Below are 27,806 nucleotides of genomic sequence, written 5' to 3' on the forward strand. Positions count from 1 at the left end.
GATTTTTTTTGAACACTATTAAAATTATGCTTCCATTTGTAAAATGCTTGTCCATTTTGCGGTGCACGGGAGAGGGTCTCCAGTGACGTCACCGGGCTTCACTCATTGTCACCTTGTCTTGTGTAACCTTGCTTTTGTAGAGTACTGGTGTTCACATCTTCAGTTTGTACTTTGGTAACAATTCTGTTAGCTTTGCTCAGTATCATTTTATTAAGTTTCTAAGACCACATTGTCTAAATTTTTCAAAGGCTAGCTAACTTTTTTTTTTTTTTAATTTTTTACCTTCTTTTAAACTAGATCATGTCCCTCAGGACAGCACACATAACAAGGTGAACTTTTGTGTGTTCGTTCTCAAAACATTGGTTGTGGTGTGGCTGGAATGCTACTAATCCACAGATAGACAGCTAAGCACATTAACTGTGCTTCTGAATGTCCCGTATTATAAAGCATGCCTATCTTGGGGGCAGTGATGTTTCTCAGCAGGAGGGTATTTGACCAGCATATGCAACACTCTGCATTGGGTTCCTATCACCACAAAGCAAAGCAAAAACATCTCACATGGATTATCTTCCAGGGCATAGGTAAAAAGTACTCATTTTTGTGATTCTTTCAGTGCTGTATTTCTACACGACTTTTGACTGTGTACATTTAGACACACTTACATTTTAAAGATAAACAAGGAGTTTCCTACTTTCCACAAACAAGATTGCTCCTAATTTTCTTATGCCCTGCATACTTTCCCAAGGAGATGGGCTCCCCGCCCCCGCCCCATTGTCCATGCTTTCTCTTCACACCTAGACCCACCACCGCCATATTTACACCTAGCTGCTCAGTACACACATGGGTGTTCAGCAGTGCTCACATGCGGGGCACAGAATGGAGATGGGCTGTTGGATCCCAGCAGCAGCAGGATTTTAGAAAGCTCAGTTGAGAATGCATCTTTCCCCAGCACTGCCCCATCCCTGACTCTGTGGCTTCCGTGCAGCAGTGAGGTTTAATGAAGTGTTCCTGATGCACATCTAGGGAGAGATGCATCTTGCACACAGTGGGGGTCTCTCCCCTTGCCTGCTTCTATAACTCCCATTAGTGTTAATGGGAGTCTCTCCAAGTGTATCCAGGAGAAGAGAAAGCCCAAAGTGATAAGAGTATGTATTAGAAATCACCATATACTTTTCTTTTTGTCCTTTCTTTCCCACCCCTACTTGAAAAAAAAATCTATGAAATGAAAAGTCTTGTGAGAGGGTCTGAAGAGGGAGGAACTGCCTGGACAGCTGGGGACCCTTTGGGATCCCATGGCTCAGCCAAAAACCTTGACTTTAGTTTTTAGCCCAAGTCTGTTTCTTCGTGTCTTTGGTCCAAACCTAAGGCTAAGCAGCATGGGAACATGGCCTGGCCCCTACTGGGAAAGCCAGTTTTTTAGACCTTCTACCTCTTGGCTGGAACTGCGTGGAGGACCTCACATATGAAATGATGTCATCCCCTCTGTTCTAATTCCCTGACTCTCAAGCTGACATTGACAGACTGCATGGGGGGCAACATTTGACCCATTTAGTAGTTGACTTAATCTGACAGGAATTAAACTTCTAAATCTCTATTTGTCTAAATAAGTGGTTTTTTAAAGAAATCAGTCACTTTATTATTAAGTGATTTTTTTTCTTAAAAAAAAAAGAAATTGACTATGTTTGGAGATATCTGACCAGCTGGAGTGCCCTCTAGTGTCCGTTTACAGAATTTATTTAATACAGGCTTGGGGGTGGGGGTGGCCAGAAGCTTTGTTAGCTCTTAGTTGGATTCCGGGACTTGCAGGCATCCCTGCTGGTTTTAATGCTTCAAGCCCAAGTGCTAAGTGGAGAAGCCAATATGATGTCTGTCTCTCTGCCTCCTCCTCCCATCCTGTCTGCCACCCCCACTGTCCTTCTCTCTCTTCCAGTTTTTAAAAATAAAAATGAAAAATAAAAATGAACGGGGACTCTGTTAGGCTGTATTTTCTAGTCCTTGTTTATTTTCTCACAGATATAATTGAAAAGGCGCATCCTAGAAACACTTAGATTCCATGTTGTTCAGATGCTCTTTTCTAAAAAAAAATGTTAATGACCTTAAGGAGAATTTTAAATCTTCTAATAAATTAATACTTTGTGAAAACCAACACTGGCTAACCATGCTAATGTGACTAGCTGTGTTGGGATGGCCAAGAAGCCTGCTGTTTGAAAGCCATCTAGCAAAACTAAGATGACAGCCCTGATCTCGCATACATCTCCACATTATCCCCTCAGATTCAAAGATGACATTCCAGAGATGGAAGTTGTCAGCATATATGTGTTCTGCCTAGCTAGCGAACACACGGACATCTTATGTCTTAGTGATATTACTTGCATTCTTTTTTCCTGAACTCATCAAAACTCAATTATCATGAAATTAAAAACAGGAAGCAGTTCTCAGTGCAACAAAAGCACCCAGTGTATTTAACTGTGTGCTGTGTTCCGGGAGACCCTCACTGTGAGTGACAAAGCATTTGTTACCCAGTTACTACGGTACTACAGAGCAGAGAGCACTAAATAATCAATCAGTTAATGGCGTGTATGGCAGTTTGAGCACATCACATCCATTGTGCTTATGCTGCTAGAAGGATGAGCTGATAGCTCCACTGTATGTCGCATGTTTATTCAGAGCCTAACGTCCTAGACCTGACTGACAAAAAGCTGTAATGGCAGTTTCAGAGTTGCAAGACCATTGTAGAGATAACTCTGAGAGACACCGGGTACAGACGCTTTACTTATACTGTGTACTGAAGTCTGCTGTTACTGTTATCGCTGCTATCAAGTGTTCTAAACTCTGTGAGATGGCTACTTCCCATCTCATAGATACTGCTGGTAATGCCGTAAGGCCAATCGTTCTTCAGAACATGTGGCAAGGAGGCTTAGGGCTTCATAAAAACATGCAGAAAGCATCGTGCTGTTCTGATGTGAATGCCATCGCTGCAGGGTTTAGATTGAGAATGGAAGTAGAGGGGGCATGAGAAACCAAGCCTTTTTAAAACTATCTTTATGAACATGCTCAGAGGAAGGGCTCTTGTGGGTTCACTAGGAGGTTCCGTGATTCAAGCCAGCGCTGTTTAGACTTTCCGGCAGTCTGGGATGGTCGCTTCATTTCTGTTGGTTCAAGCCATAACTCCAACTTTCTCTTTCTTTTTCTAGGAGATAGAAGCACTGATTATGCTAATTTTTACCAGGGTCTGTGGGATTGTACTGGAGCTCTTTCTGATGAGTTGTCCTTTAAGCGTGGTGATGTGATTTACATTCTTAGCAAGGTAAGAAAGTACCCCCAAATGATAACTATCAAGGGGAATACATAGCTCAGTTCCCCTGCGCTTGAATTTATAACACGAGGGAAAAATGCCAATCGGAATTCTTCTAGGTTCTTGTTAACAATTGGAAGTTCACAATAATTAATTATTTTGTCAAGTGAAATATAATCAGAATTTAAACACAATCAGATAACAGGATTCAACTCAGCAGTGTGTTTACCCGTCACCGCAGCCCTTGGCAGGCATCACTACTGCCTTCTCCAGAAACAATATGCTTATGTGAAAGTTAACATTGTAAGGTATTGGGTTATTAATTATGTTTTTCTTGCTTCTTCCTTCTTATTCTTCTGTGTGCTTATCCTGAGTTTGCCTGCCATTCTCTACTGGAAGCATTGTGTTTAGAGAAGGTTTTCATCTTTGTGTAAACACATTGGTGTTCCGACAATTTACAGGCAGTGCTTTTCTATTCAGACATGTTGAGGTAATTTCTTAAAGTTGAACACACTGTATTTGTAAGTGTGGTGGAAAAGCATGTGGACATAGACTCATCTTTATATTCATAAGAATCTTCGTCTCTGCCTTTGGAGACACAGGGCTGCAGAACCCGTCAGCTCTAAAACTCAGGGTACACTCCTGCTACTGTGTATGAGCTCTCTTTATTTTCATTTAAAATTTTTCCCATCCTACCATAGGAATTAAAAAAAAGTGTCTACGTTTTAAGACTATCTTAGCACCAAATGAGGAGTGGAAATGATTTGAATATAAGCTGGGAAATGTCAAATAGGTCATCAGTCTAACACTTTTATATAATTGATCAGAGAAATATTTTAGATATTTTAGAGGGATAAGATTTATCAGATACAATGAGCATTTGAAAATAAGGTCACATGTTGTATTTTAACATTGGATGGCTGGCACAGAAAATCTTGACCCAGCTGGTCATATACTCTTACAGTGGGTATCTTAATGAAGATGGGACTTGTTCTTGGTTCCACAAGGGGCACAAGTCACAAGTGCAGACGCAGCTCTTGGGCTCTAAGACTTGATTCAGACTAGTATTTTTTCCTTCCTTCCCACTTAATTCTGTACCATAGTAGATTTTTCACAATACCGGGACTCATTCTAGACACCAGGAATTCCATAGGAATACATAAGCACTTGTAGGTTAAGGAATACTTAAAATAACTTAATACAGATAGCAATGATCACAGCTTATTAAGATGTCCAAAGCTACGGCTCCTCACACAGTTTTCCCGCTCATTAGTGTGGTATTATTTGTTGTTGCTCCCAGAAAAACATGTCCAGTTCTTGGAAGCCACAGGTAAGTAACCAGCCCGACTATGACCCACTGCCACTACCAGGGAGTGAACCCATGGCCTTTCTCCTGTTAATCAAATGTTACAGCTCACCTAGCGCCTCAGCCTCGGTCCCATCCTGTCATTTCCCTAACTGGCTCAGACTGGTCTTGAACTCCCATCATAACCAGTTTGGCTGCAAGCGTATAAAATGAGAAAGTTGACTAACTTCTCTTTGAAATTTCAGTTTCTAGGGGTCGGTGGCGTAGCCTTTGTGCCCCTTTTGCACATATGGAGCTTGCAAAGCCCACATGGATCTGTTCTTAAGGCTTTCTTCATGAGTAGCAGGGCTTGTTTCCCTTCCACCATTCCTGTCCATGTGAAATTAAAAGTGTAGCCCTAGTGTGTGCTGGGCTTCCAGAGTGCTGAGGGTAGAAGTTCAGTCCTCAGACACCTGTTTTGTAAAGACTGTAATTTTTTGTATAAAGCTGGATTTAAGAACTTGGGTTAGAGGCGGCCCACTCCCAGGCAGTGTTCACTTCTGTCTAAACTTTTTCAAAACTGTTATCTGGGAGAGAACTGTCCTCCTTCTCCAGACCTTCACAAGGCTTGATGTTCCAACGTTAGTCAGTCTCTTGGGTTCCTTCTAGTAGTGGGCATTTTAGCTGGGACTAATTTGGGTTTTTTGAAAGAAGAGCCAAGTGATTTAGTGCTTTTAGTCAGTAGTTGTGAACCTCGAGAATGAGTGGGGTGCATGGTTAGGATAAGGAGAACAGCTGCCCCACTCCCTGACAATGCCCACATCCACAGACTGCTGGGGCTGTTGACAGTCTGCCTGCTCTGGACTGAGCACTCGCCCTGGGCAGGTTCAGAAAGGAACTCCAGGGAATCTCTCGCCAGTTCTTTCATTGTTGTAACCTCACAGTCCTATCCAAAACGTTGGCAAACGCAGACCTTACGTTAATACCATAACTGTGTTTGATTTCCAAATGCTTAAAATAACAGATTGAGACCTCAAGATTTTCAGAAGAAAGTAATGAATTTCTAGATCAAGACAGGACCAGTATTGTATATTTTTAGAAGGATAAAGCAGTTGGGTTGGTGAGAGGCTTACCAGATAAAAGTGCCTGCATTTGCCCTGACAACCTGAATTCAATCCCTGAGGCCCACACAGTGGAAGGAGGGAGCTGACTTCCAAAAGTTGTTCACACACTAAATAAACATTGAATTTGATTTTCTAAAAGTATAAGCAGTATAAAAATCACTACTATTTTATATGCCTAGAAATTTGTTTAGTCTTAGAGTATTATCTAGATTTCTGTGATGATGGTATGAAATTTTTACCATTTTATTTTTTTACACCATCTAGTGGCTCAGAATGAGTGGTGCAGGTAATTGTAGCTAATGTGCACAATCAAAATGGTGTCATTAATTCAACTTTAAATCTAGCTATGGGTTATTACTTTCCCATTTCATGTCAATAAAGTATTAGCATTAATCATGAAAAATTTTGTTCATCATTTTGAATTGTGTGGAGACCGTATGCACAGGAAGAACATATTTTAAGGAATCTAGCATAATATTTGTGGAGACATAGAGAATGAATACTTTGTGAGAAATCAGTGTCGAGATGTTTTTAATAAAACCATTTAAAAGATTTTAAAGAAATGGTACTTAATCTTAGAAATGTATTGACTTTTAATTTGAAATATTACCACTGATTTGACTTACTTCCCACAAGTTTGTCAGTTTTGAATTCCCTTTTTAAATAGGCAACACAAAGTAGTTTAAGAAAAAATATATTCTTTTAATATAAATATTTAGACAAATCAAAAAATAAAATGTCATGCTTTCTAATGAAGAGTGTTTTACTTTTATAAAAAATAATGATTAAAAACATTTCACTAATTTGTCAGTTAGACTATTTTCATTATACAGCTCTATGGAATCCAGCTTTATTTTTAGATTTCTTTTTTCCTTCCTTCCCCCTTCCTCCCTTTCTTCTCTCTCTCCTTCTCTCCCCTCCTCCTTCCCTTCTACCCTCCTTTCTTTTTCATGGAACCTTGATGGCATGTCAGCTGTGTGCTCAGTTAGCCTCAGGGCGACTTACATTTTCAGCCTCTTTTGAGAGCTATACAAATCTTAACCACCACCGCTACCCTTTTTCTTTTCTTCAGTAAAAATCAAATGTTGCAATAAAGAAGAGCAGGCAGACACCCTGCCCTTCCCCTTCCCTTTTTAACGTTTTCCAATTAGCTGCTGTCATGTGACCCTCAGGCTGAGCTAGCTCCTCCTTCAAAGTATCTGGCATTTTCTTAGTTTCAACCTTTGAACCTCACTAATAATAAATCTAAATACTGTTCGCCTTAAATGAAGGCAGTATCTTTTTGCTTTATCATTCTCTTCATATAAGGTTGATACTTTTTTAAAGATGTGTTAAAATAATTCAGTATTTCAATGTAGATTTAGAAATCTTTTTTCTTCTCCTACCAAAAAAAAAATAGACAACACATTTTCAGGGACAGCTGAAAGTATAATTTGTAATTTTTATGATAACTGTTTTGTTGGCGAATTAACTCTGGAACACACAGCATAATCTCAGATTTTTTAAGAGAGGAAAAGCCATGTTAGAGGTAGAAATCTTTTAATTTTTAATTTCAGTTGTTGGTTGGAATCCAGTTGTTTAGAAAATCATGCTAAATATTTTACTATCTGTATCTCCATTTTATGTTTCCCAAACCATGGACATAATCTGGTAGCTAATAGTATTTTTCTGGAATCGTGCTTGTGCAATGTTCTGACTTCGTCAGTGGGTTCCAGGTCACAGCAGCAGGCCAACTCTTCCGCCCATGTTCCTCTTTGGTCCTGTGGGCCTGGCTGGCTGCTTTGCATTATATCCTTTGGCAGTTTATCTTTCAATCTGTACTTGTTAGTACATTGCTAACCACATTCTCAGCCTTACTTTTCAAGCAATAAATTATGTTTAGAGTTAGAAACAGACAAGCTGTCCTTCTGCAGGAACGAGGCATGCTGCTGAGGACTCTAGGATGTTTCCTTTCATCAGAGGCACACATGACTTTAGCTTCGAAACCTTTAAAAATATTTTATTAAGACCCAAACAGGAAATGTGGATAAAACAGTGGTTATGAATGTATAATAAAATGCATTTGAGGTTGTCCTGGTTGGAGCTGTAGGCAGTACTTCATGTGTGTTTGGTTGATACTTCCCCGTGATTGGTAAATTGTGACTATGTTGAACATTTGCTTCTTGTTAGAATACAAAGATTTACTTCGTATGGCTTCGGGACTTCAAACCTATGAATAAATGAATCAAACGTCTCACTGGCAGGAGAAACACAAAGTTGGTTTTTGTTTTGTTTTAATATCTAGTTGTTCCAGGTTGTCATTTGTGATCATATGGCACAGGGTACCACAAATAGGATGGCCAACCACTGAAGAGTGACCAGGACAGATCATGGGGTCAGCTGTGGTTGACACTGATCTGGCCCCAAGTGTCATCAGATTCTGTGGCCTTTTAAAAAGGAGGAATGTTTTTCTCTTGTGATTGTGTTTGCTTGGACCTGACAGCCTTTCGTTTCTGTACTGCTCCTCTAGGTGCTAGGGCCCAAAGCATCATGTAGCCTGCCTCCTCCTCCATGCCTGTCTCTCCAGCCTTAGAAGCTCTCGGTTGACTTCTCCAGTCCCACTCTCAGAACTCCTCCTGCTTTTACAAGTGTCATATTCAAACATTTCCCCATTTCCTCCTCCAGAGAATGGAGGCAGCCTTCTCTTCTGGACCACGGCTGATGGGTGGAAAGGAATATAGCTGTGGAGGCCCGCTGGTGGCCCAGTGCTTATAAGGACTTGAAAGAGGATGAGCAAGAAGACAGTGTCAGAGGTTCCTGTGAGCACTGTAGCATGGAGGGGCTGCCTTGAGAAGTACCCAGGTGACAGGGGCTACAGGAGTTTAATTCTGTGCTGAATAACCAGGCTTGTCAGAAGCAAACCAGAGCCATGAAGAAAAGCATCACATTGTGGGTTTTTCTTGTTTATGTTTTAATCTTTGTTTTTAATCTTAAATTGAACAGTCTGCAATCTCTTATGTCCTTTTGCCCCAGCTCTACTCAGAAATCAGGAGCTCACTCACACTGTGCGTGCCATGCTTGCTTTGCCTTGACTCCCTTGCGATGTCTCCTCACCTCTGTAACAGGAAGCTAGAACCTCCTGCGTGCTTGATAGGCAGGAGAGAGTCAAGACAGATTGCTGATTAAGGGACCTTGGGGTTTAGCCATTAAGAAATCAAGAGTATATATTGTTCTTGCAAGGCCTGAGTGGTTCCCAGCTCCAAGTAGTTCACAGAAGCCTGTAGCTCCAGCTCCAGGGGGATCCGATGCCTCTGGCCAGGTAGACAGCTGCACACATGTGACTATATTCCCACATACGCATAATTAAAGCAACCTTTCAAAAGAAAAGCCTTATAGAATAGGTGTTTAATAAATTAACAATTGAAACGTGTTCATAGTTGAATGGTTAGCTATTAAAAAACAAAAACAAAACTAGAAAAAGTTTCAGTCTTCTAATACTTGCTTTTTTTTTTTTTGCAAGATCTGATTACTTTGCTTTTTTGTTACTGTGTTAAAACACTATGACCAAAAACCATCTTGAGAAGAAGACTTTCTTTCAGTTTACACTTGCAGATCCATCATTTAGGAAAGTCAGGGCAGGAACGGCAGAGAAAAGCTGCCAGTGGCTCGCTCTCTGGCTCAAGCTCAGCCACCTTTCTCGGCAGCCCCGACCCACCTGCCTAAGGATGGTGCCTCTCACAATGGCCAGGCCAGATGGTGGAAGCATTCCTTCCCCAGGTGTCTGCTTCCCGGAGACTGTGGGCTGTGTTAGCTGGAGGGTCAGGGTGGAGACGGTGGTCATAGTGCTGTTTTAGTGGTTTGGCGGCTGTGCTCCTGGTGCTTTGCTTTCATAATTCCTGGAGAGGGAGGAGAAAGTGATGGGAGGTGGACACACAGGGCAGTGTCCCAGGCACCTGCTGAGCATGGTGCAGTTTGCACGGCACTTTAAGGAACGAATCTGTGCTTCAGTCTCACAGGTTAGGAAGTTGATGCCTGGTAAGGTTTTATGTAGCAATTACCTACGGACACAGCTAGTCAGGGCCTTCTCTGGGGCTCAGCACCGATCCCACCATTTTCCTTCCCATACTGGCACTATGTGAACCTTCAAGTAGAAGGTTGCCTTTTTGACATTTTATATCAGAAGGTTAATGGCAGATATCTCATCCCAGTTCTATATAACGTAGACATAGATGTGAAATTATCCTTTCTTCCTCTCAACAGCTATTTGTTTAGCTCCTCTGTACAGAACACTAGTCCGAGCCGGATCCAGGGAAGCTCTGAGTGACTTCCCTTCCAGGATCCTGAGCTGGGTGGCAGAGGCAGCCAGGCTGAGAACAGAAGTGCTAATAGCACCCTCCTGGGCTGCATCTGTTCAGGGAAGGCTGGAAGAAGGGGGGCACACACTGCAGTGTTAAGAAAGGGTTTTAGGAAACTGGAGCCCGAACTAGAACTTCACTTTGCTCATTCGACAAGAATTTAAGTGTTTGCTTATTTGTGTGTGTGCTAGAAATAAACTCTTGTGCCCTGATAGGCAGGCAGAGGGACGCTGTGGAAAGCAAGCCATCATCACCTTTCTAACCCAGTCTTCCCTGTCTTATGCTGCTGCTGTTTCCCTCCAGTGCCTTAGGTTAGCCACACCTGCTCTCCCCTGTATTACTCTTTTCATTCCATTTAGAGTCTCCACCCTCATGGTTTTCCTAATAAAATTGCAGGACCCCTCCATAGAATCATGTGCTTCTCCATAGTCAACATTAGGATTACCAGTGTCCCTTCCCACTCCCTTTCCCCTGTCCATCCTCACCCATCCTCCCTGCCTCTCCTTCCTTCATTCTGAACTTCCTGATATAAACACCACGTCTTAAAGTATTTTTGTGTTTAGCCAATACCTAATACAATGACAGATATTTAAAATGCATTTACTAAGTTATAGTTAAAAATAGGAAAGACTTCTGACTTCTTAAGAAAATATGGAATCACAAAGCTAGGGGACCATTAGTGCAAGCCTTTACAACTGAAGAAATTAAGGCTCAACATAATTGGGGGAAAACCAAATAAAGACCAAGGATGGAAGACATACACCCGCAGAGGCTTTCAAAACTGATGGGTTTCTGCAGCGGGACTTGTACCTTGAGCCTGCGCTGCCTGGCAACCAAACTCAAAACAGAAGAGCTAGGGAGCTGAAATTCCTTTCGGTCAAAAAAGGAGAGCCTTGACTTAGCCCAGCATTGGCTGCTTTGAAGTGCTGTGTTCACACAGGAGTCTCTAGACTGAATGCATGGGTGATCGAGCCTCAGAAACTTTTTCCAATAAGTACAAAAAAAAAATGGGCAGGGGCAGGGAATGACCTCAACAGTAACAAAAAGTTCATGAAATTGTAACTAAAGATTTTATTAAGGACATTTCCAAGGACCTAAGTATATAATAATTAGACTTATTGATTTCTATGAAGTTGGATTATTGTAGTCCCAGTGAGGAACAAAAGTATCAAAAGCAGCTTTGAGATTGCCCAGAAGCACCTGCTTCATTTACAGCAAGCAGGGAAGACAGAAGATGAACTCAAGACGGAGATGAGCTGACAACCGCACAGATGCTTCCCCCGAGATACCTACTGCCCCTTCACAGGGCTGTGCCCTGACATTGTCAGTGCTTGATCCAACTCAATTTACTTCTTCAGAGGAAGGGAATTAGGTGGTTCTGGTTCCAAAGGAGACAGATACCTTTCTTCCTGAAGCTCAGGAGGGAGCTCTTTAGACAGAGCATCTCATTGAGTGTTTTGGAGAACAGTAGCCAGCAGCCTGCCACAAGCAGGAACCATAGGCTTTAGATTACATGAGCTCCCCGGTTATGGATCAGAGCAGGTGTTTGGAAAATGACGTTTAGATAAATATATATGAAGAAACATGTACTCCTATTAGAAATTGAATTTCTTTTAAAAATTAGACACTTGGTACACCATACAGCGTGAGCATGGGTCCGGGCTATTATCCAGTGTCTAATTTACTGAGTGTCTATTACATATCCAGTATCATGGGGCATAGAGAAGAAAGCAAGGTCTTAACTCTGACCTCAGCAAGTTTGTTCTTTGAAGGGGTAAAACTGAGGTATGTTAAATCCACTGAGGAATAAAAGCTCAGCTTGAAGTAACAGGTGTTAGTGTGTGTCCGATAATTCACATAAAAATCATGACAGCTGAGTGACTGTGTTGAGTCTTGGGCACTGGACAGGATTTGGCCAAGAGAGGGGACTCCCTGGGAAGGGAGCTCCATAAGCACAGGAAGGCTTGGATGCGATAGCAGGTGCGACCAAGCCGACCAGAGAAGTGACAGGAATCAGGGCTGCAGAAGGAACAGGCTAGGCAGAGGATTTTGCGGTTACTTTCCTGAGGAGAGAGCCACAGTTTTTAAGCAACAGAGTGAAGAGATGCACAGTTTCGTGTAGGATCAGAGGGGCAGAGGAGACAGTGCAGGGAGCAGGGAGAGCTGGGCAGGGTGGGTAAACCCGGGAGCAGTCATGGAGGTGTGAATTGGCAGGGGAAACGCCCTGACACTCCAGCCCCCTCTTCTGAGCCTACCTGGAGTCCCTTCTTGCTCAGCATGGCTATGAAGCATCGGGCAGAATGGCCGTGTGTACTTCACACTGTTGTAGCTGTCGACTGTGAAAACGTAAATTCAGTTTGTCAGGTCTCAGAGATGTAAACTGAAGCTTGCTAGGAGAATTAAACTCTTCCTATGCGCCTTCTTGCTTAGCCATGTTTCTCCTGCTAGTAAATGAAATGGACGATGCAAAAGAGAAAGAGTTCTATGAATCGGGAGAACTCAGTCACACCTGAGTGGTAAATAATAAACCAGGGACTGGATCCCACAGCCATCACGAGCTCAGCAGAGCTTTGGGAAACATCTTCTAGTAGTGGGATTTGGGTGTCGCGGAGAACCATGGGAATCAGTCATTCCCATATCCTCCTGCAGCAGGTCAGGAAACCACTGACGTAATGAGAAAAAGAAGAATTCATACAAGTTCTTAAATACACGTGAGCATGTGCACGCACACACACACCTAAAGATAAATTTGAAGCAATCCTTTTATATTTAAAACACTGACTTGGTTTTCACATTGCTATTAAAAAAACTTACCATAGTGAATATATGGAAAATAAAGGGTAAACCCATTGATTCTTAAAGTCACCATGCTTAATATTTTGTAAATGAAGTTACTTTGATTTCACATGTTCTGAAACATGGATGTATGTTCTGACAAAGGGCACAGCAGCAGCCCAGCATTTGAAGCACTTGTTGACCGTCCCTAGACCCCGTCAGCGCCTCGGGTTTCTGTGAAGCAGCATTTGTTCACTGTCTGATTTGCAGAAAGTGGATTAACGTGCTGGAGAAAGGAGGGCCCAGCACCGATAAGGATTTAAGTAAACTTGGGAATCTTCTTTAAGTATAAAATAATGCACCAGCAGGGAGGGAAGACTGAGTCAATAGGCAAGTGTGAATATGTGTTTACTATTGTGTTAGGCAAAGTCTGTTTCTCTTCATCAAAGTTGGTCCTTTTCCCCAGCCTTATTGCACAGCCACGTTCATTTATCGCCCAGTAAATATTAACTATAAACAAACGAGATGACTTCAGTGGGTTGACAGTTGTGACGTGGTTGTCGGACTGCGAGCATTCATTGCCGTCTTACTATTATTTCCTGGATTATTGGGGGAATTTGACTTTGTTTTTTTGTTTCTGACTGCCACGTTACATTTTGCCTGGAAGCCATCCATTTCGCTGATAGCGAATTCCTTTTGAGTGCTATTTTTATACAGTAAGCATCACTACACCTCTGGATCTTGATAGCATTACTGCAGGAGCAGAAAGCGGCTTTGTGTTAGTAATTACCTAACATTGTCAGAAGCTGACTGCAGGCCTCTTCCTAGCGATAACAGAATAACCACATAATGTAGCTCTATAGCACATGATTAATAGAAAATAATTACACGTCCTACAAAGGGATGCAATATTTCTTATAAATTGACTAAAATGGTTTCCTGTAGATTAAAGGACTCTTCATTATTTTATCAGTCCTCCTGAGGTAGTCACTTGCCTATGTTAGCATTCAGTTGAGGGTGAAGGATACCAGATGGCAGACCTTGTACCTGGGATCTCGAGTGCCGTCAGATGACGTGATGTTTCCTAACCTGTCAAGATTTAGATGGCAGTCTAGTGTGGGCCTTCCTCTCTCCCGCTCACCTCCCCTTCTCCTATTTTCTTTATTTACTAAGAATGTTTAAAAGGTATCTTTTAAATGACCCACCAGTGACTGTCTAGAAGAATGCTATAGTTAGTATGTGGACTTTAAGACCACACAGTATTTATTGACGGCATCGTGTCCACCATTAACCAATCTGTCATTTATAATAACATATGTTTGGGGCAAAGAGGCTGATTTTGTCCTTTGGAAGGAAACGTTGCAGGGTGTTGGATCTTGAGGCTGAAGTTTAGAAAACTGTAATAGTCCAAGTAGCATTTTTCACCCCAATTTATGGGCTGCAGATGGTTTAATTGGGATTCCTGTTGCTGGGGGGGGGGCGCATGCTCAGGTGGTGGGGATGAAAGGAGCGCTCCTGTTTGCAGCCTCGTGACTTACTTTGTAGCTGCAGTGCACAGCCATAAATCTGCCTCCTAGATTTTTGTCCCACTCAATTTTATCTTCTCTCTTAATTTCACACAGGAGTATTATGTTTTTGTTATTAATAAATACAAAACAATATTCTGGTTTTTAGTGTTACCATTTTCTGAATGAGATCTTATATTTTTAGAGCATTTTCATGAGGTGTGTATTTCATAAGTTTTTTGCTATTTTAAATGAAGTGAAGTATTTAGGATTACTGTAATGTAACACTTTTCTTTGAATATTACATGTAAGGGATCTGTTTACAGCTGAGGAAGCTCCCCCCTCTTGCTGTCTACTACTGTGCTTTCTAGTTAATTACCCCTATTGTTCTACCATATATAGGACCAAACTTTCTCAAGTAAAGTCTCTCATCTGCTCTTGGTCAATGAGATCTTAATTTGAGGGTTTGAGCTCTTCTCAGGAGGTCCTTAGAAGATTATCACCAAAGTAGAATATTATAAAGTTCTATGAACTTCCTGACTTGTATTTTGAATCTGACCGTTGTCTCCCAGGATGAGCCTCGTTCCTTGATAGCAAGTTTGTGTTCGTGGTCTACTTTCCCACAGGATTCTTTCTGTGTCTGCTATTCTCCTATTGGTAGGCTAGACCCTTGCTCTTCTGATGTAATCAGTTTAAAAAAAAAAAACAAGACTGGTATTGGGTAGAGTTTCCACACTCAGACTTACCCTGTCAGTCCGTTCTGGGATCTTACAATGCAGACCTTTGATCTGTAGACGCTTACATACGTTTGTTTTCGTAGGCAATAGGCTCCAGCTGCATTCATTGCCTTAAACACCGAATCAGGGTGGTTTTATTAGTTCCTACTAGAGTACAATGACTGCTAGTCCAGCTTTCAGTAAGTGGATATTTCCTTTTGATAAATGTGCCTTTTATAGATTATACGCATCATTGTTGAGTTCCGGACTCAGTGTTCTCGTTGCTTAGACAGTTTTGTCCTCTAAAGTCACACTGTCAGCGAACTTTTAAATTCAACACCTTTAGTCCACTGTCTCAAGAGCCAGTGCTGTATCCATATGAGAAGAAGAAATAACAGGGTTAGCCTTTTTTGCCCCCTCTTCTTCCCTTTGTTCTTCCAATAAGCCCAATTCTGCTATTGCCCACCACTTTAAAAGAACCCATAGATTTTTTTTTATCCTTTAATTTATAGGTAGACTGTCTGTCAATACATACATTCTAATGTTGCTACATTTGTATTGAAGAATAGCATAATTTTCCTTGTGATGGTCAATAGCATACAAATCAATATGAATGTTAAGTCTGCATGCCTATCAACCCTCCCTCCTCACATATAACTCAATGTGCATATGCACATTTATCTATGACTCAGATGTTGGAAAATCAGAACCTATTGAATTACTTTGGGGATTGATTTTAAAAATTTATCTTATATGAAAAATTAAATTTGGGCCGTAATGCTTGTGCAGAGTATTGCTTTTGGAAGATATTGTTCTTGAAACTTGTAATTCATTTTACTTGTTTGTATCTCACTAAACATAAATAAATTTGAGATAAAAATACATTAGTCAATCTGGCAGACATATGAGGCCAGTTAAGGAGGGTTCACAATGCCTAAAGCAATGGTGTGTCTGCCAGTGGAGAATAAAGCAGAGAAGAGGAGGGTTCGGTTTGTGTATCCCACATTGTAAGGTGCAGAACTCCTCATCAGTCACTGTGTTCACAGATTAATATTTTGCCTTTCAAACTGGAGAGATTTTTGTTTCCTATTGATCTTCCATTCTGTGAGCAGACCTCACATCACCTTTATTCTCCGCCCAAGCTTAGGCAGTCCGGAATCAAGAGAAACAGCAAAAGCTTTGGGATATTATTTTCAAGAAATCCACTTGTGAATGATTTTGTCTTGGTATTTGTGAACTTTCACTACTTTGCTTATTCACCATTTTATCACTTCAAATGTATTCGATTTTCTTAAGGTGTGTCCCTGAATTCTAAACCATCGAAATTTCATTAGAAATTACGAATTTGCCATCACACACACACACACACACACACACACACACACCGCACAAGTGATTTTTATCCTTCCTAGATAATAAACCTCTTGAGGGCATATGTAGTTACCCCAGCTTCCTGGCGTTAGCCTTACAGCTAGGAGCCAGTGCACAGGGCTGCACTGTCTGGAGAGACTAGGAGCCCAGAAACTCACTCCTGCGCCTCTCCTTTCCTGTGTCCTTACACAAGCCACTGCTCCTGCATTCTGCCAGAGTAATGAACAAGTTTTGTACTTGCCAACAACATGGCTGGTGTGGGGGTGCGGGGAGGTTGGGGGGGTCTTTTTGGTTTCGTTTGGTTTTGGTTTTGATATTGGTTTGTCCAGAAACAAAAAAGATGGAAATGTTCCATTTGCAGCTCCGGCGCTTGTAACATTTCTAAGAAGTTGCATACAAGCAACATTGTGCTTACACCAACCTAAAGGTTAATACTGCATATTGTTTTCAATTAGGAATACAATAGATATGGCTGGTGGGTAGGAGAAATGAAGGGAGCCATTGGCTTGGTGCCTAAAGCCTACGTAATGGAGATGTATGATATTTGAGAGTCCGGGTAAGTACATTTTAATCCAATATTCTGTAATAGCTCTTATGTTCTCTAGGTCTCTTTCTTCTGAGTCTTTGCCTTTTCAAGTCTTTGTAGCCTTCTGATAACATAAGCATGGTGCCCCAAATCTGTTTTTGTTTGGGTTTTTGTGTGGGTGTTTTGTTTTGTTTTGCTTCATCTTTAATTTTTAAAAATAACTTTGGAGAATTTCCTTTGGGAGCGAACAGGCAATGTAGGGAATGTCCTTTGATAATAACCAGCTGTGTTCTCAGACCTCCTCCTTGCTAGCGAATGCCACTTTTATGGCTTCTGAGGAAATGAATTGAGAAATGTTGAGCAAACATTCTTTTTTGTTTGGTTAAAATGTTATTTTTTTCTAAGCAGGAGAAATAAATCAACATTTCTACTGAAGAAAAAAATAAAATGAAATTTTTACAAAAATCAACTTTCCCTTTTTGCCCACAGGGATGTCTTCTGTCTGTCTGCCCATGCTCTGGACTCGGAAACCCCCAAAGCCTGAGTGATTGACACAGAGCTGCCTTCCTTTGGTTGAATATTCCTGTCTCCTCTGCTATGCTATGTAGTCACTAATTGAAGTACTCTAGATGTCAGATTAAGTTAGATACAAGCAGTAGGTATAAGACCTGTTCCTGTTTTTTGAATAATAATTAGTATTAATTTGCCCATTTGGTCTGTGTGGGAAAATTCACGGTGATTGTATTCTACTTTCAGTCACTGAAGCTGCCAGTGAGGGTTGCTGTTTCTTCGTCATTGGGTATCAGTTATTCTTAGTGTTGCATATAATTTCATCGACTGTAAGTTTTGAGTCGACACTAAAGACTTCTTTAAAGCTGTGTGGACAACTTAATTATTTTTTCAAAGAGTAATAACATGTTTTCATTTTTAAAAAGTTGTACAAATTGGCTAGTTTACCTGCTGTTAAATAAGAAAAAAAAAAGGTGATAGCATTTCAAATAGAGGGAAAGTGGCAGTATGCTGTCACTTGGTACACACATGTAAACCAGAGCTAGGTTTGGGCAAGTACTTGAGTATCTTAATTTGATTGTGGGCTTGCCAGTGTTTTCTACTATAATTTTATTTAAACCTAACAGAATGAAAGATTCATAAGAAAGCCCATTTTACTACTGATGCAATGGCATAAGCAACCAGCGTGTTTTCAAAGTGCGAGGGCACGGCGGGCACTGCCAGCTTCCTGCCTCGTCATTGCCACGCTGCCACGCTCCCGCTGTTAAACAGCAGTGTGCTTCTCCAGACCCATCAGAGAAGAAGGACTCAGAATGGCAGCAGTTACCAGCAGGTGAATGGAAGGGTAGGTTAACCTGGTGTCGCATAGGTACCTGTTGCTGTGCAGGTAGGCTTGCAGAATCCTGTCTGTCCCCTTCTGTACAGAGTTGAAATCACAGTACTTTGAGCTGTCTCTGGAGGTGCCAGGGTAGCCTTACTCTGTATCAAATGCACAGTGGTTGGATATTTTGCAGTAGATGTGATCTACTATTAAATAGTTCTTTAGCAGGTCCTAGCTTTTGTTTAGCTTTTCAGAGAGGAATGCAAATGAGCTGATAGTATTTTAAGTCTCCACTGTCTGTGTACAGCTCTGTTTACAAGCAATAGTAGAGAGTGTTTATTTTACCTTATTCTGTAAATGTTGTGATCACTCAGTTTCAAAATTAAAACAAAAAAGCCTTAACTTTAGGGGTTGTGAATAAACCCAACCTTGTCCAAGTCTTCAGAAATTACATTTGTACAAGGACCCTTTTCCCATTAGAGTGTCATTTAAATAGATTAAAATCACCGTGACATAAGTTAGGCAGGTAGAAATGAACTAAGTGGACTGGCTTTCAGAGTCTGTGTGGTTCAAAAGCAAAGCCTGGCCTGTGGTTGCAGGTTGTGTGCCTTTACCCTAAGTGGCCAGGAGATGGCAGCAGCTCGTCATTTGCACGGGGACCCACTTGGGAACCCCTCCCCCACTCAGGCAGCCTGAGAAGCCCTTAGATTTTGCCTCCTTTTCCAGTTATTCCAGGAGAGGGAGTCCTTTGCCAACTGTTGGGCAGCATTTCCAGTACAGAAGCATGGTGCTGCTTCAGTCCACACCGCCTCTGGCCTTTGTTCTTTTTATAACCTGAATATACATGGGAGAAAGAAGGTTGGAACCAAAGGCTTTTAAAATTGGGAGAGTCGAGAAAAACTGCTGTTCCTTGCGATTGGTCGGTGCTTTCTGTTCACTTTGATGCACTCGCTCTTGTACTGTGAGGAAGTTTCTCTCCACCCGTGATAGTACATCACATTCTCCTCAAGATCGTAATAACATCATTAATGTGAATTTAAACAACGCAGCTTGTTAGAAAATATGCTAATTGTTATGTTCCCATTATGTTTGCTTAGCTTTTATTTGTTTTTCTATGAACAGTTAGAGAGCTAATTTTTTTGAAAGGTGATTGTAAGTCATATTTTATATAGCATTTTGCTTGATCGTTTGCTCTGTACCGAATTTGTACTCTGTTGCCATTAGATCTTACAATAATGTTCCACTCTGCAAATTTTTAAGGTTCAAATAAAGTTTAATTGTTTGCAAACTGTTATGATGCTAATAATTCAACAGCCTGCTGTGTTACTAATGAAATTACTTTGTTATGATTAATTTGGAAAATAGTGTGTTGATTGTAGTAATTAAGCACAACAAGGTGAAGTAAATGATTCTAATGCCATCTGGCCTCCAAACTGGATGAAGAAATGAAATAGGGCTGTCATCTGAATTTATTCAAAGAAGTAAGCATCATACAAATGACTTTCGTTGCTCTAGGGTTTGCGCTTAACCACAGCTAACTCCATTCTGCTTCAGCACTTTGTGGCATATGACATGGTGTTTTGTTTTGTTTTGTTTTTCTATGGAAAATAATGTTGGCTGGTCCAGCAGTTGTTCTGAATACTTGCTTTTAAACTGATTATTTTAATCATAACTTAATTACAGATAATTACATACAGTACATAGGCTCATAAGGGAAGAATCACTTTTCAGCCATCTGTAGGTAAAACAGATACACGTGGGTCTTTTGTTTTCTGTCAGTGTATGAGCACTGTCAGCCCTGCACGGGCAGCACAGCTCCCTTCCAGTCGCTGTTGCGGTGTTTCTAGGTAAGGCTTTACTGCAGCTTCTCCCCTCATTTTCCTCTCTCTGACTCTGATACCTCCGAGGGTCAGGATTAGAAACAGAGCTATGTTACACACCAGAGACTTGGATTCTGAGAGCAGTCACGGGACAGAGGCTGACCTGAAGGGAAACGTGTGTCGTGTAAGAACTTGAACTTGGTCAGTGGTGCTGAGTGAAGCTTTGTGAGTGTGGGTCACAGCGCCACCAGACCCCGGGCCAAACGACAGTGGCTGTTTCAGAGGTGGGACAGCCATCCAGAGCAGCCTTGACCACACGGCGAAGCAGGAATGATGAGAAAAAACATGATCAAGGCTTGGGAGGCCCAGCTGCATGCAGAGGTTAGAAGGTATATACGTACATTCTGTAAAAAAAAAAAGTTTGTCAAGCATAGTGACATTGTCTGTTACTAAAATCTCTAGTATTTAAAATACAGAAAAACAAATCAAGTCTTGTTTTTCCCTTACCATTTTAACCCATATTCAAATACATAGCAATTTGCCCACTGTCTGAGAAAGCTCATGCCGTCATGAACCCACTGCAGGAATGTCTGTTAGAATCCCTCTGATGTCAGACACACTTACAGAGTGCTGTGATGACAGTAACATGAAATAACATCTCATTCATGCCACATTTAAGGGGCCCTTCCGTGTTTTGCCAGTAGATCCTACTCTCGCCACTTAGATAAAGCCATGAGACGTGGTGCAGCATGCTGCAGGGCATCTGCTACGCTTCAGAAAATACCCGGGAGCCAACTTGATACCCTACAGTAGGTTAAGACCTGAGATTTAAGAAGGTGGGAGGTCTGCCGGGAAGTGGTGGCGCACGCCTTTAATCCTAGCACTCGGGAGGCAGAGGCAGGCGGATCTCTTTGAATTCGAGACCAGCCTGGTCTAGAAGAGCTACTTCCAGGACAGGCTTCAAAGCTACAGAGAAACCTTGTCTCAGAAAAAAGAAGGGGGGATTTGACCTCTGTACCCAGAAAGAGAAACAAAACCACACAACCTTCCTACAGTTGGCAATCTGCTTTCCAAGGATGCTCTTTCAGTATGTAGGCAGTCCTTTTCACTGAGGCTTTAGCAGCTGGTCCCCTGACTACATCATTGTGAGCACCAGGTTTGTCAGGAACCATGTATAATGAGAGTGTTAAGTGACTTTGAAGTTGAGCTATGGCACTGTGTTAGCCATTTGTTCAAGGTTGTGTGACTTTCAAATGAGAGACACGGGTGGCCCAGGGAAGCTTGGAGCAGACATATAGTTCCTCTTTCCAGACCATCCCAAGTTACCACTGCCTTCCTCCCCTTAGGTATTGTCCAAAGAGCCTAAGGATTTGTAGGTTGTCATTGTGCGTGGATCTGATAGAAATGTCAAGTGTGGTGGCACATGCCTCCGATAGAGAGGAGTGTATCAAAAGTTCTAGGCCAACCTGGGCTACATAGCATCATCCTATGTCAAAAAGACTCAATAAAGGAACAATCCTGAGAAGAAAAGTTCACAGATCCAGCTATAACTTAATTATTGTCCTCAAAACGAAACAAAACAAAAAACCTCTCCCCTCTGTTTTCTTCAAAGTCATGTGGTTATGTTACTTGGATGTTTGTGGCCCCAGATGAAAGGAGCCCCTGTGGATGCCAGCCCTGGTCATACATACCCCTGCTCAGCTTCAACCCCAACGTTTGGAAGGGGCCTGAGCACATGGCACGCTGTGCATATGGCAAAGCTGTAGAGACAGACGTCTCCCCAAAGCCCTTTTCTCGAGTGTTTTCTTAGCACCTCGACTATGGATGCTGTCTCCCTGGGCCTCTCTCACCTTGTTTCCAGAGTTTTCCTTTTTATTATCCATTCCTCACAACGGTAATATATGTGCTGCACTTGTCTGTGTTCTCTTTATTGGCCTCAACTTCGCGATATAAAAATATCACTCCTGTTAGAGTGAAAGCGGGTGCCACGTGAAGCTCGAGCAGCAATTTACCTCTCATTTGAGAAAAACGTCACACAGGTACTCTCAGAGGAGGAAATTAATGACACCCAAGTCTGCCAGTTACAAGCAAGAGCCTCAGACTAGGACAGGATTCCCACAAATAAGCCGATCCCCACTTTCTGCCTTCCTCCCCCAGCCCCATGCAGTCCGTTATAAAACTGCTCAGTCCCTACCTGTCACGTTCACTGTGCTGGTAACAATTTAATAGTAGTAGCCCACGTCACTGCGTGTTTACTGTTTGTTATGCTGTGTACTTTTTCAGCCCTCGCAACAGCCCAGGGGGGCGAGTTCTGTTTGTCACTCGTTTTCCTGATTAGAAATTTTGCCTCAGGGTCCTAGGAAATAACACAGTAGGCTGCCCCAGCACCCCCTCCCCTTCCCCTGAATCCAGCACCATTGAACTGAGAAGTATAGAGGGGGACTCCGACAGTGCACACAGTAGGAGCTTGGCAGTCTCTTGGTGACAGTGGTGATGGCTGCAGTCTTACACATGAGAAGGTGCCACCCTATGCCTGGACAACCAGACAGTCACATTCAGCTCTTCTCCTAGTCGCAGTGAACAAACACACTTTGATGTGGGAACTCCCTACCCCACCCCGCCCCAGCCTCCAGCCCAGCCAAAGGTGAGTCAGCTATGGCTGGGGGGTCAAGAAGACCAATGAGACTCTTTCCTAGTCAGCCTTCCCCATTCCCCACTTCCTCAAACAGACTCCCCAGGAACCCTGACGGAAGCCCAGAGCGGGCTGTAACCTGATTGCTTCTGTATCAGGTACTTGTTTTGGGGTGAATAGATTTTAATAGCCAAGGCTGTTTATTTATTTTTTTTAGGTCAGTTCAAATGTTACCTGTGAACTGTTCTGTCTTTAAAGTCACTAGACAAACATTATAATGCGTGCAGTCTCGTAACTGAGAGATAGCAATGTCTGAGGCCAGAGTTTGTCTTAGGGAATCCCACTGAACTCTGGTACCCAGGCCCTGCACATTTGCACATGAAGTCTCCTTCTGTGCGTACCCACATTCCCACATAATACCTTGTACAGGGCTCCACAAACGGAGTTTTCTGGTGTGATTTTTTTTAATAAAAAAAATTATTGATCTATTTTGTTGTGATCAGAGGTGGGGTGGGGTGGGGAGCAGAAAGGTTAGCAGTGGAAGAGCCGGCATTGGCTGTTGCGCTCTAGAATCTAGCCAGAGGATGGAGTAAAATTAAGTCCTTCATGGCTTTTCCTCTGGTGAGTTTTCTGAAATATTTTCACGACTGGCACCCACAGTGTTCTCCTTTCCAAGACAGAGTGAATGGCTTTGGGTGGTCCTGACAGCGATGACACCCAGGGAACCGAACCGGCCTAGCTGCTGTAAAGCAAGCTCTCCTCCACAGGTGAGTGTGTTCTTCCTTCCTCCTTCCCACATTGGTGCCTGTGGCCTGTGACATTTGTCACTCCATCCTTTCCTTGTTCCACGTTCTTCGTCCTCTTTCGGCCTTCCCAGAATTGTCACACGAGGCATGAGCCATGACAGCCATCATCGCTACGTAACTGCTGAACCCGTTCCCTGAGTCCCGAACTGCAGGTCTGGCGCAGCAGTCGTGAGTGGGTGCCACTGTCTTCCTGCAGCTCTGCTCTGGCTGCCCAGCATCTTCGATTCATTCTTTACTATCATCGTCTCTGGGCTCGCTATTTCTCTTCCTAGCTAATTAAATGATTCCACTTTGAATAATTATATTTAAATGCCAACAGCAGAAGAGGGGCATTGAAAATACAGAGTTCACCCGCCTTTCCCTAGATTCGTCGTCAGAATGAGACAGGATGAGACGCAGGGAGAAACAGCCACAGGTAGCCTTACCTTGGTGCCGCTCTTAGGAGGGTAAGCCAGGCCACGTCCTGTGACTAAGAGACAAACACATCTTTTGATTTTGTTGTGTCTGCCCTCCTTGAGTTCTGTCTAGGAGACAAACTGGATTTTTTTTTCCTTCTGTATTAATACAGAAGGGGAGGGACGTGTAAAGGCTTCAACACTGACTCAGAGAAGAAAGCTGACTTTGATGTTCTTATTTAGCTACTGCGTTAAGTGAGAGGAGTGAAGTGCTGTGCATGAATAATCTTCTGTACGGTTACTGCCATGTGGTGAACCAAGTTCTAGAAGCTGGGAATGACCGTCACCCTTTTAGGAATGAACACTCTACCCGGGTTAGGGTAGTCCTCAGCGAGGAGCAAAGGACAGCACAGGACCTGGAGTCCCCTGGACCCCAGCCCTCTCCCTGCTGACTGCCAGGGGCCCCTGTTCACTCCTCGTGTTTTAGGCAAAGCCCGAGGTTGGGCTCAAGGGAGAGAATATCTGGAGGGATCTGAGAAATCGGAACAGTGTCAAGGGTGGCTCTTCCTGCCTTTGAAGACCTGAGAACTGAAATAACGATCAGCAACTTCTCCTTGGCCCCAGAAGCAGGGAGCGGGGAGCGGGCAGGCCTAGGCCGGGCACGGGCAGCAAGCAGTGTCTGTGTGGCCGTGGCCTTGGCTTTGGTAGTTTATGGGCATTGATGTCAGTCCTCAAGAAGTTTGGAGTTCTCCTATCTGAGTTTTTAAATCAAGCTTCCGAGCAATAGTTGATTTCTGTGAATGGAGATTTTGAAACTACAAGCGACCTGTCTGTAAAGTTTCTGAATAAACTTCTGATACCTAAAGCCGAGAGTTCGCTCACTGGTCTTTCCATCATCTTGCTAGCAGTCAGCTGCATCTGTTGGAGCATCTTTGGATGTTCTGACACAGAATGCCCTGAGGAAGATCTTTGCACAGCTTCCCTTTGTCCGGTGCGTTAGTGAGCTGTGCCTCCTTGTGTGTCTGTGTGTCTGTGTGTGAGTTACCTTTTCTTCAAGTAGATAGCGATGCAGGAGATGGTTTGATTTATTTAATTAACCTGGGAGTGGAGCACTGGTCTTTAGTTTGTAGTTTGTGAGTCTAGAACTAGAAATAAAGGCAAACCTCATCACATGTAACCTTAACGCTTTAATGCTATAACTTTAGGCAAAGCTAATAAAAAATGCAAAGGACTGCTAAATAATTTAAATTATCTAAAAAATTGAGCATATTCCTTCAAATAATAATGGCTTTCATGATCTGATTTTTTTTAAAGAAAAAAATCATTTCTCATGTCTTGAGTTACTTAGAAGTATAGATATCAAAGCCCATCCGAGTTTAAGATTATTAAATATATTTGCTATGACCATGCAGAGTTGCCATAGATTCCATTTGGTTTTTTGTTTTGTTTTGTTTTGTTTTGTTTTTTTATTTCACAGTTGTGATCCGTAATATTGTTCCACAAGACATAATTCTGGGGGCATGTCTCATAATATCATTGCAGTATGGAGTTAATTTTTAAAACTTCTTTAAAAAAATCTCACTTTACAGTCTGATTCCTTCGTTTTTTTCTTAAGCCATTAACTGGTCCCATGAACTGAGAAGCGAATGAAGAAGGTCCTGTCCTTCTCCGTTATTTTTTGCTTTCTGAAAATACCATTCTCTCCCTGCGGCCTCGCCGCCTTCACCTGGGAAGCTGTTGCCAGCGCCCTGTGTTTTTCCGACCAGCTCACCCATCCTCTGGGAAATTACAGCCGTGGACTGTGGCCTGCACTGTGTAGTGAGAGACTAGAGGTCAGACTGATGGAAGAACTTTTCTTCCTCTCCCCGAATGATCACAGCGGAGCTCCTGTGTCTTCTCCTGGTGCTGTAGTTTATAGCAATAAATACTCTGTATTGATTATTACTGTCCCGAGAATGGGCTGACACTGGAAATGTTTTATTACAGCCTAGAATCCAGCACCTTAATTTGAAGACACTTTCTAAATTTTGAATAGTAATATCATTGCCCCAGTGTGCTGCTGTTTCTAGACCCATTTCACGCTATGAAATTATCTACATTTTATGTATTTTATAGAGATAATTTTGCTCACAGGGTATTTTTCCTCTGATATTCCATCAGTACTTTTGCACAACTGAGAAATCTGTCATCTCTCCTCTTTTGGCTCCGTTTGGAAACCCAGGAACCAGATCAGAACAACACATCGGGTTTATTATAAAAATGCACGAAGGGAAAAAAGGAAAAGGAGTGAGTGAAGAAGAGATTAAATGTTAGCCAGATTCTTCAAGCGTACAATTTTAGTCCATCAGCCTGCATGGAGGCTGCTTGAGGGAAGCCTTTCTACCCAGACGAAGCTTTGCTCACGGAAAGCGCGCTGAGAAGGGCAGCGTATGAGGCGAATCCTGCCAGAGTTTTCTTTTTCCTTTTTCTTTTTCCTTTTTCTCTTTCCTTTTTTAGAAAAGGATAAAACAGGAAACACCCCCAATACACAGCTCTAATTTATTCCTAGTCAAAACCAACTCGCCGTTTCTACACTAGGTATTAAAAGCTACTTGAACCATTAGAAGTGGTCTTTCAAATGCCCCATGTTAAGAAATTCCATGCAAGATTTATTTTCAAGCTATTTCAAGGCTGGGGGTGGGGGAGTTGTTTCCCTTACGAAGGAAATTCTGTGTGTTGCTGCATTATTTGTAGTTTTTAAATGTATGTGTAAAAGAGAAAGGGGGAGGATGGGAGCTGCTGGTTTTCGAATCCTAATGCAGTACGTCTTCCTAATGAACCTGCTGCAGTGCCCAGCAAACAGACGTGCTCCAAGTGATTTAGCCACAATGTCCAGACTCTGTAAACATCTAATTATTACAATAAAATTGTCGATAAATTTACATTACTGCTCCCTTTTCAAATGTTAACCAACTTTTTCTTTGCTTGATAAAAGGGCATAAATTGTATTTTTATGTGTTGGTGTTTCTGTTTTCATCAGACTTCTCGGGGCGCTCTAGACAAAAGACCCGGAGCCTGACTGTGCCGCGTGATTCCTAGATGTGGCGAACTCGTACAGTTGTTCATTACCGTGATGCTCTGCATTTCCTTCCACAGTGAGATGGACGCAGCCTTTACAGTCTGATCTTTAGTCACGGCATTTTTTTTTTTTTTGCAGAAAGCCGTAAAGCTAGTACTGTAGCTTTAAGGGAGACCCGAAGAATTAAGCCCCTATAATCCACTATTAGAGTGGAAATTTAAGTTACATTAGAAGCAAAAGATAAAACGGCAAAATGCAATAATTTCCTATAACAAAGATTATGTCCAGTTTTTGGAATTATGATATCACGTTGAACATAATGGTGGGATTCCCCCCCCCCCCCCACACACACGTATTTCTTATATAACTGGTACATTAACATTAGAAAAGCGGAGCAACATTGAATTCTAATGAGGTCTGGCCTATATGCTCTGCTAGGAGAAGAATGAGGATAATTCATTTGTATTCAACAAAGCGCTCGGAAATCCACGCGCATTCCTGTGGCTCAGCGCTCGGTGCCGCTCATCTGCTCCTCCTCGGAGTGTGTGTGTGGGGGGAGTGTGGCTCTGCACAGCATCTGAGCTGGGGAAACAGGTAACTGTTTTCCTGCTAAGCCCCTGCTTTCTAATGGCAGTTTAATATGGTTGGGTGCTCTAGGTATGCCTTGGCTTCACCTGTTCAAGTGTCTTAGAAATTGGACCCTATGGCAGTGTCGGCACACCTCTGTAAGAGCCAAACAAAGAACGCAGAGTGAAATTCGGGAGGAGACGTGGTTCCTCCCGCCTTGGTAAACATGCCGGCTTTAAGTAAACAATGAAATGGCAGTGAGGTATT

General features: G+C 42.3%; 1 protein-coding gene across 1 annotated transcript in view; it reads left to right on the forward strand.

Moving 5' to 3' along the window:
* The window catches only part of Skap2 (src kinase associated phosphoprotein 2), a 160,314-nt gene extending 140,747 nt beyond the window's left edge, over window positions 1–19,567 (forward strand). Inside the window, exons 11-13 of the mRNA XM_038320137.1 lie at window positions 3,195–3,307; window positions 16,861–16,961; window positions 17,421–19,567. Coding sequence (XP_038176065.1) covers window positions 3,195–3,307; window positions 16,861–16,953 — 206 coding nt within the window. The 3' untranslated portion in view covers window positions 16,954–16,961; window positions 17,421–19,567. The remainder of the gene's footprint in view (window positions 1–3,194; window positions 3,308–16,860; window positions 16,962–17,420) is intronic.
* The last annotated feature ends 8,239 nt before the right edge of the window (window positions 19,568–27,806 follow it).

Source organism: Arvicola amphibius, chromosome 2 (assembly GCF_903992535.2).
Source record: "Arvicola amphibius chromosome 2, mArvAmp1.2, whole genome shotgun sequence".
Classification (NCBI taxonomy): Eukaryota; Metazoa; Chordata; class Mammalia; order Rodentia; family Cricetidae; genus Arvicola; species Arvicola amphibius.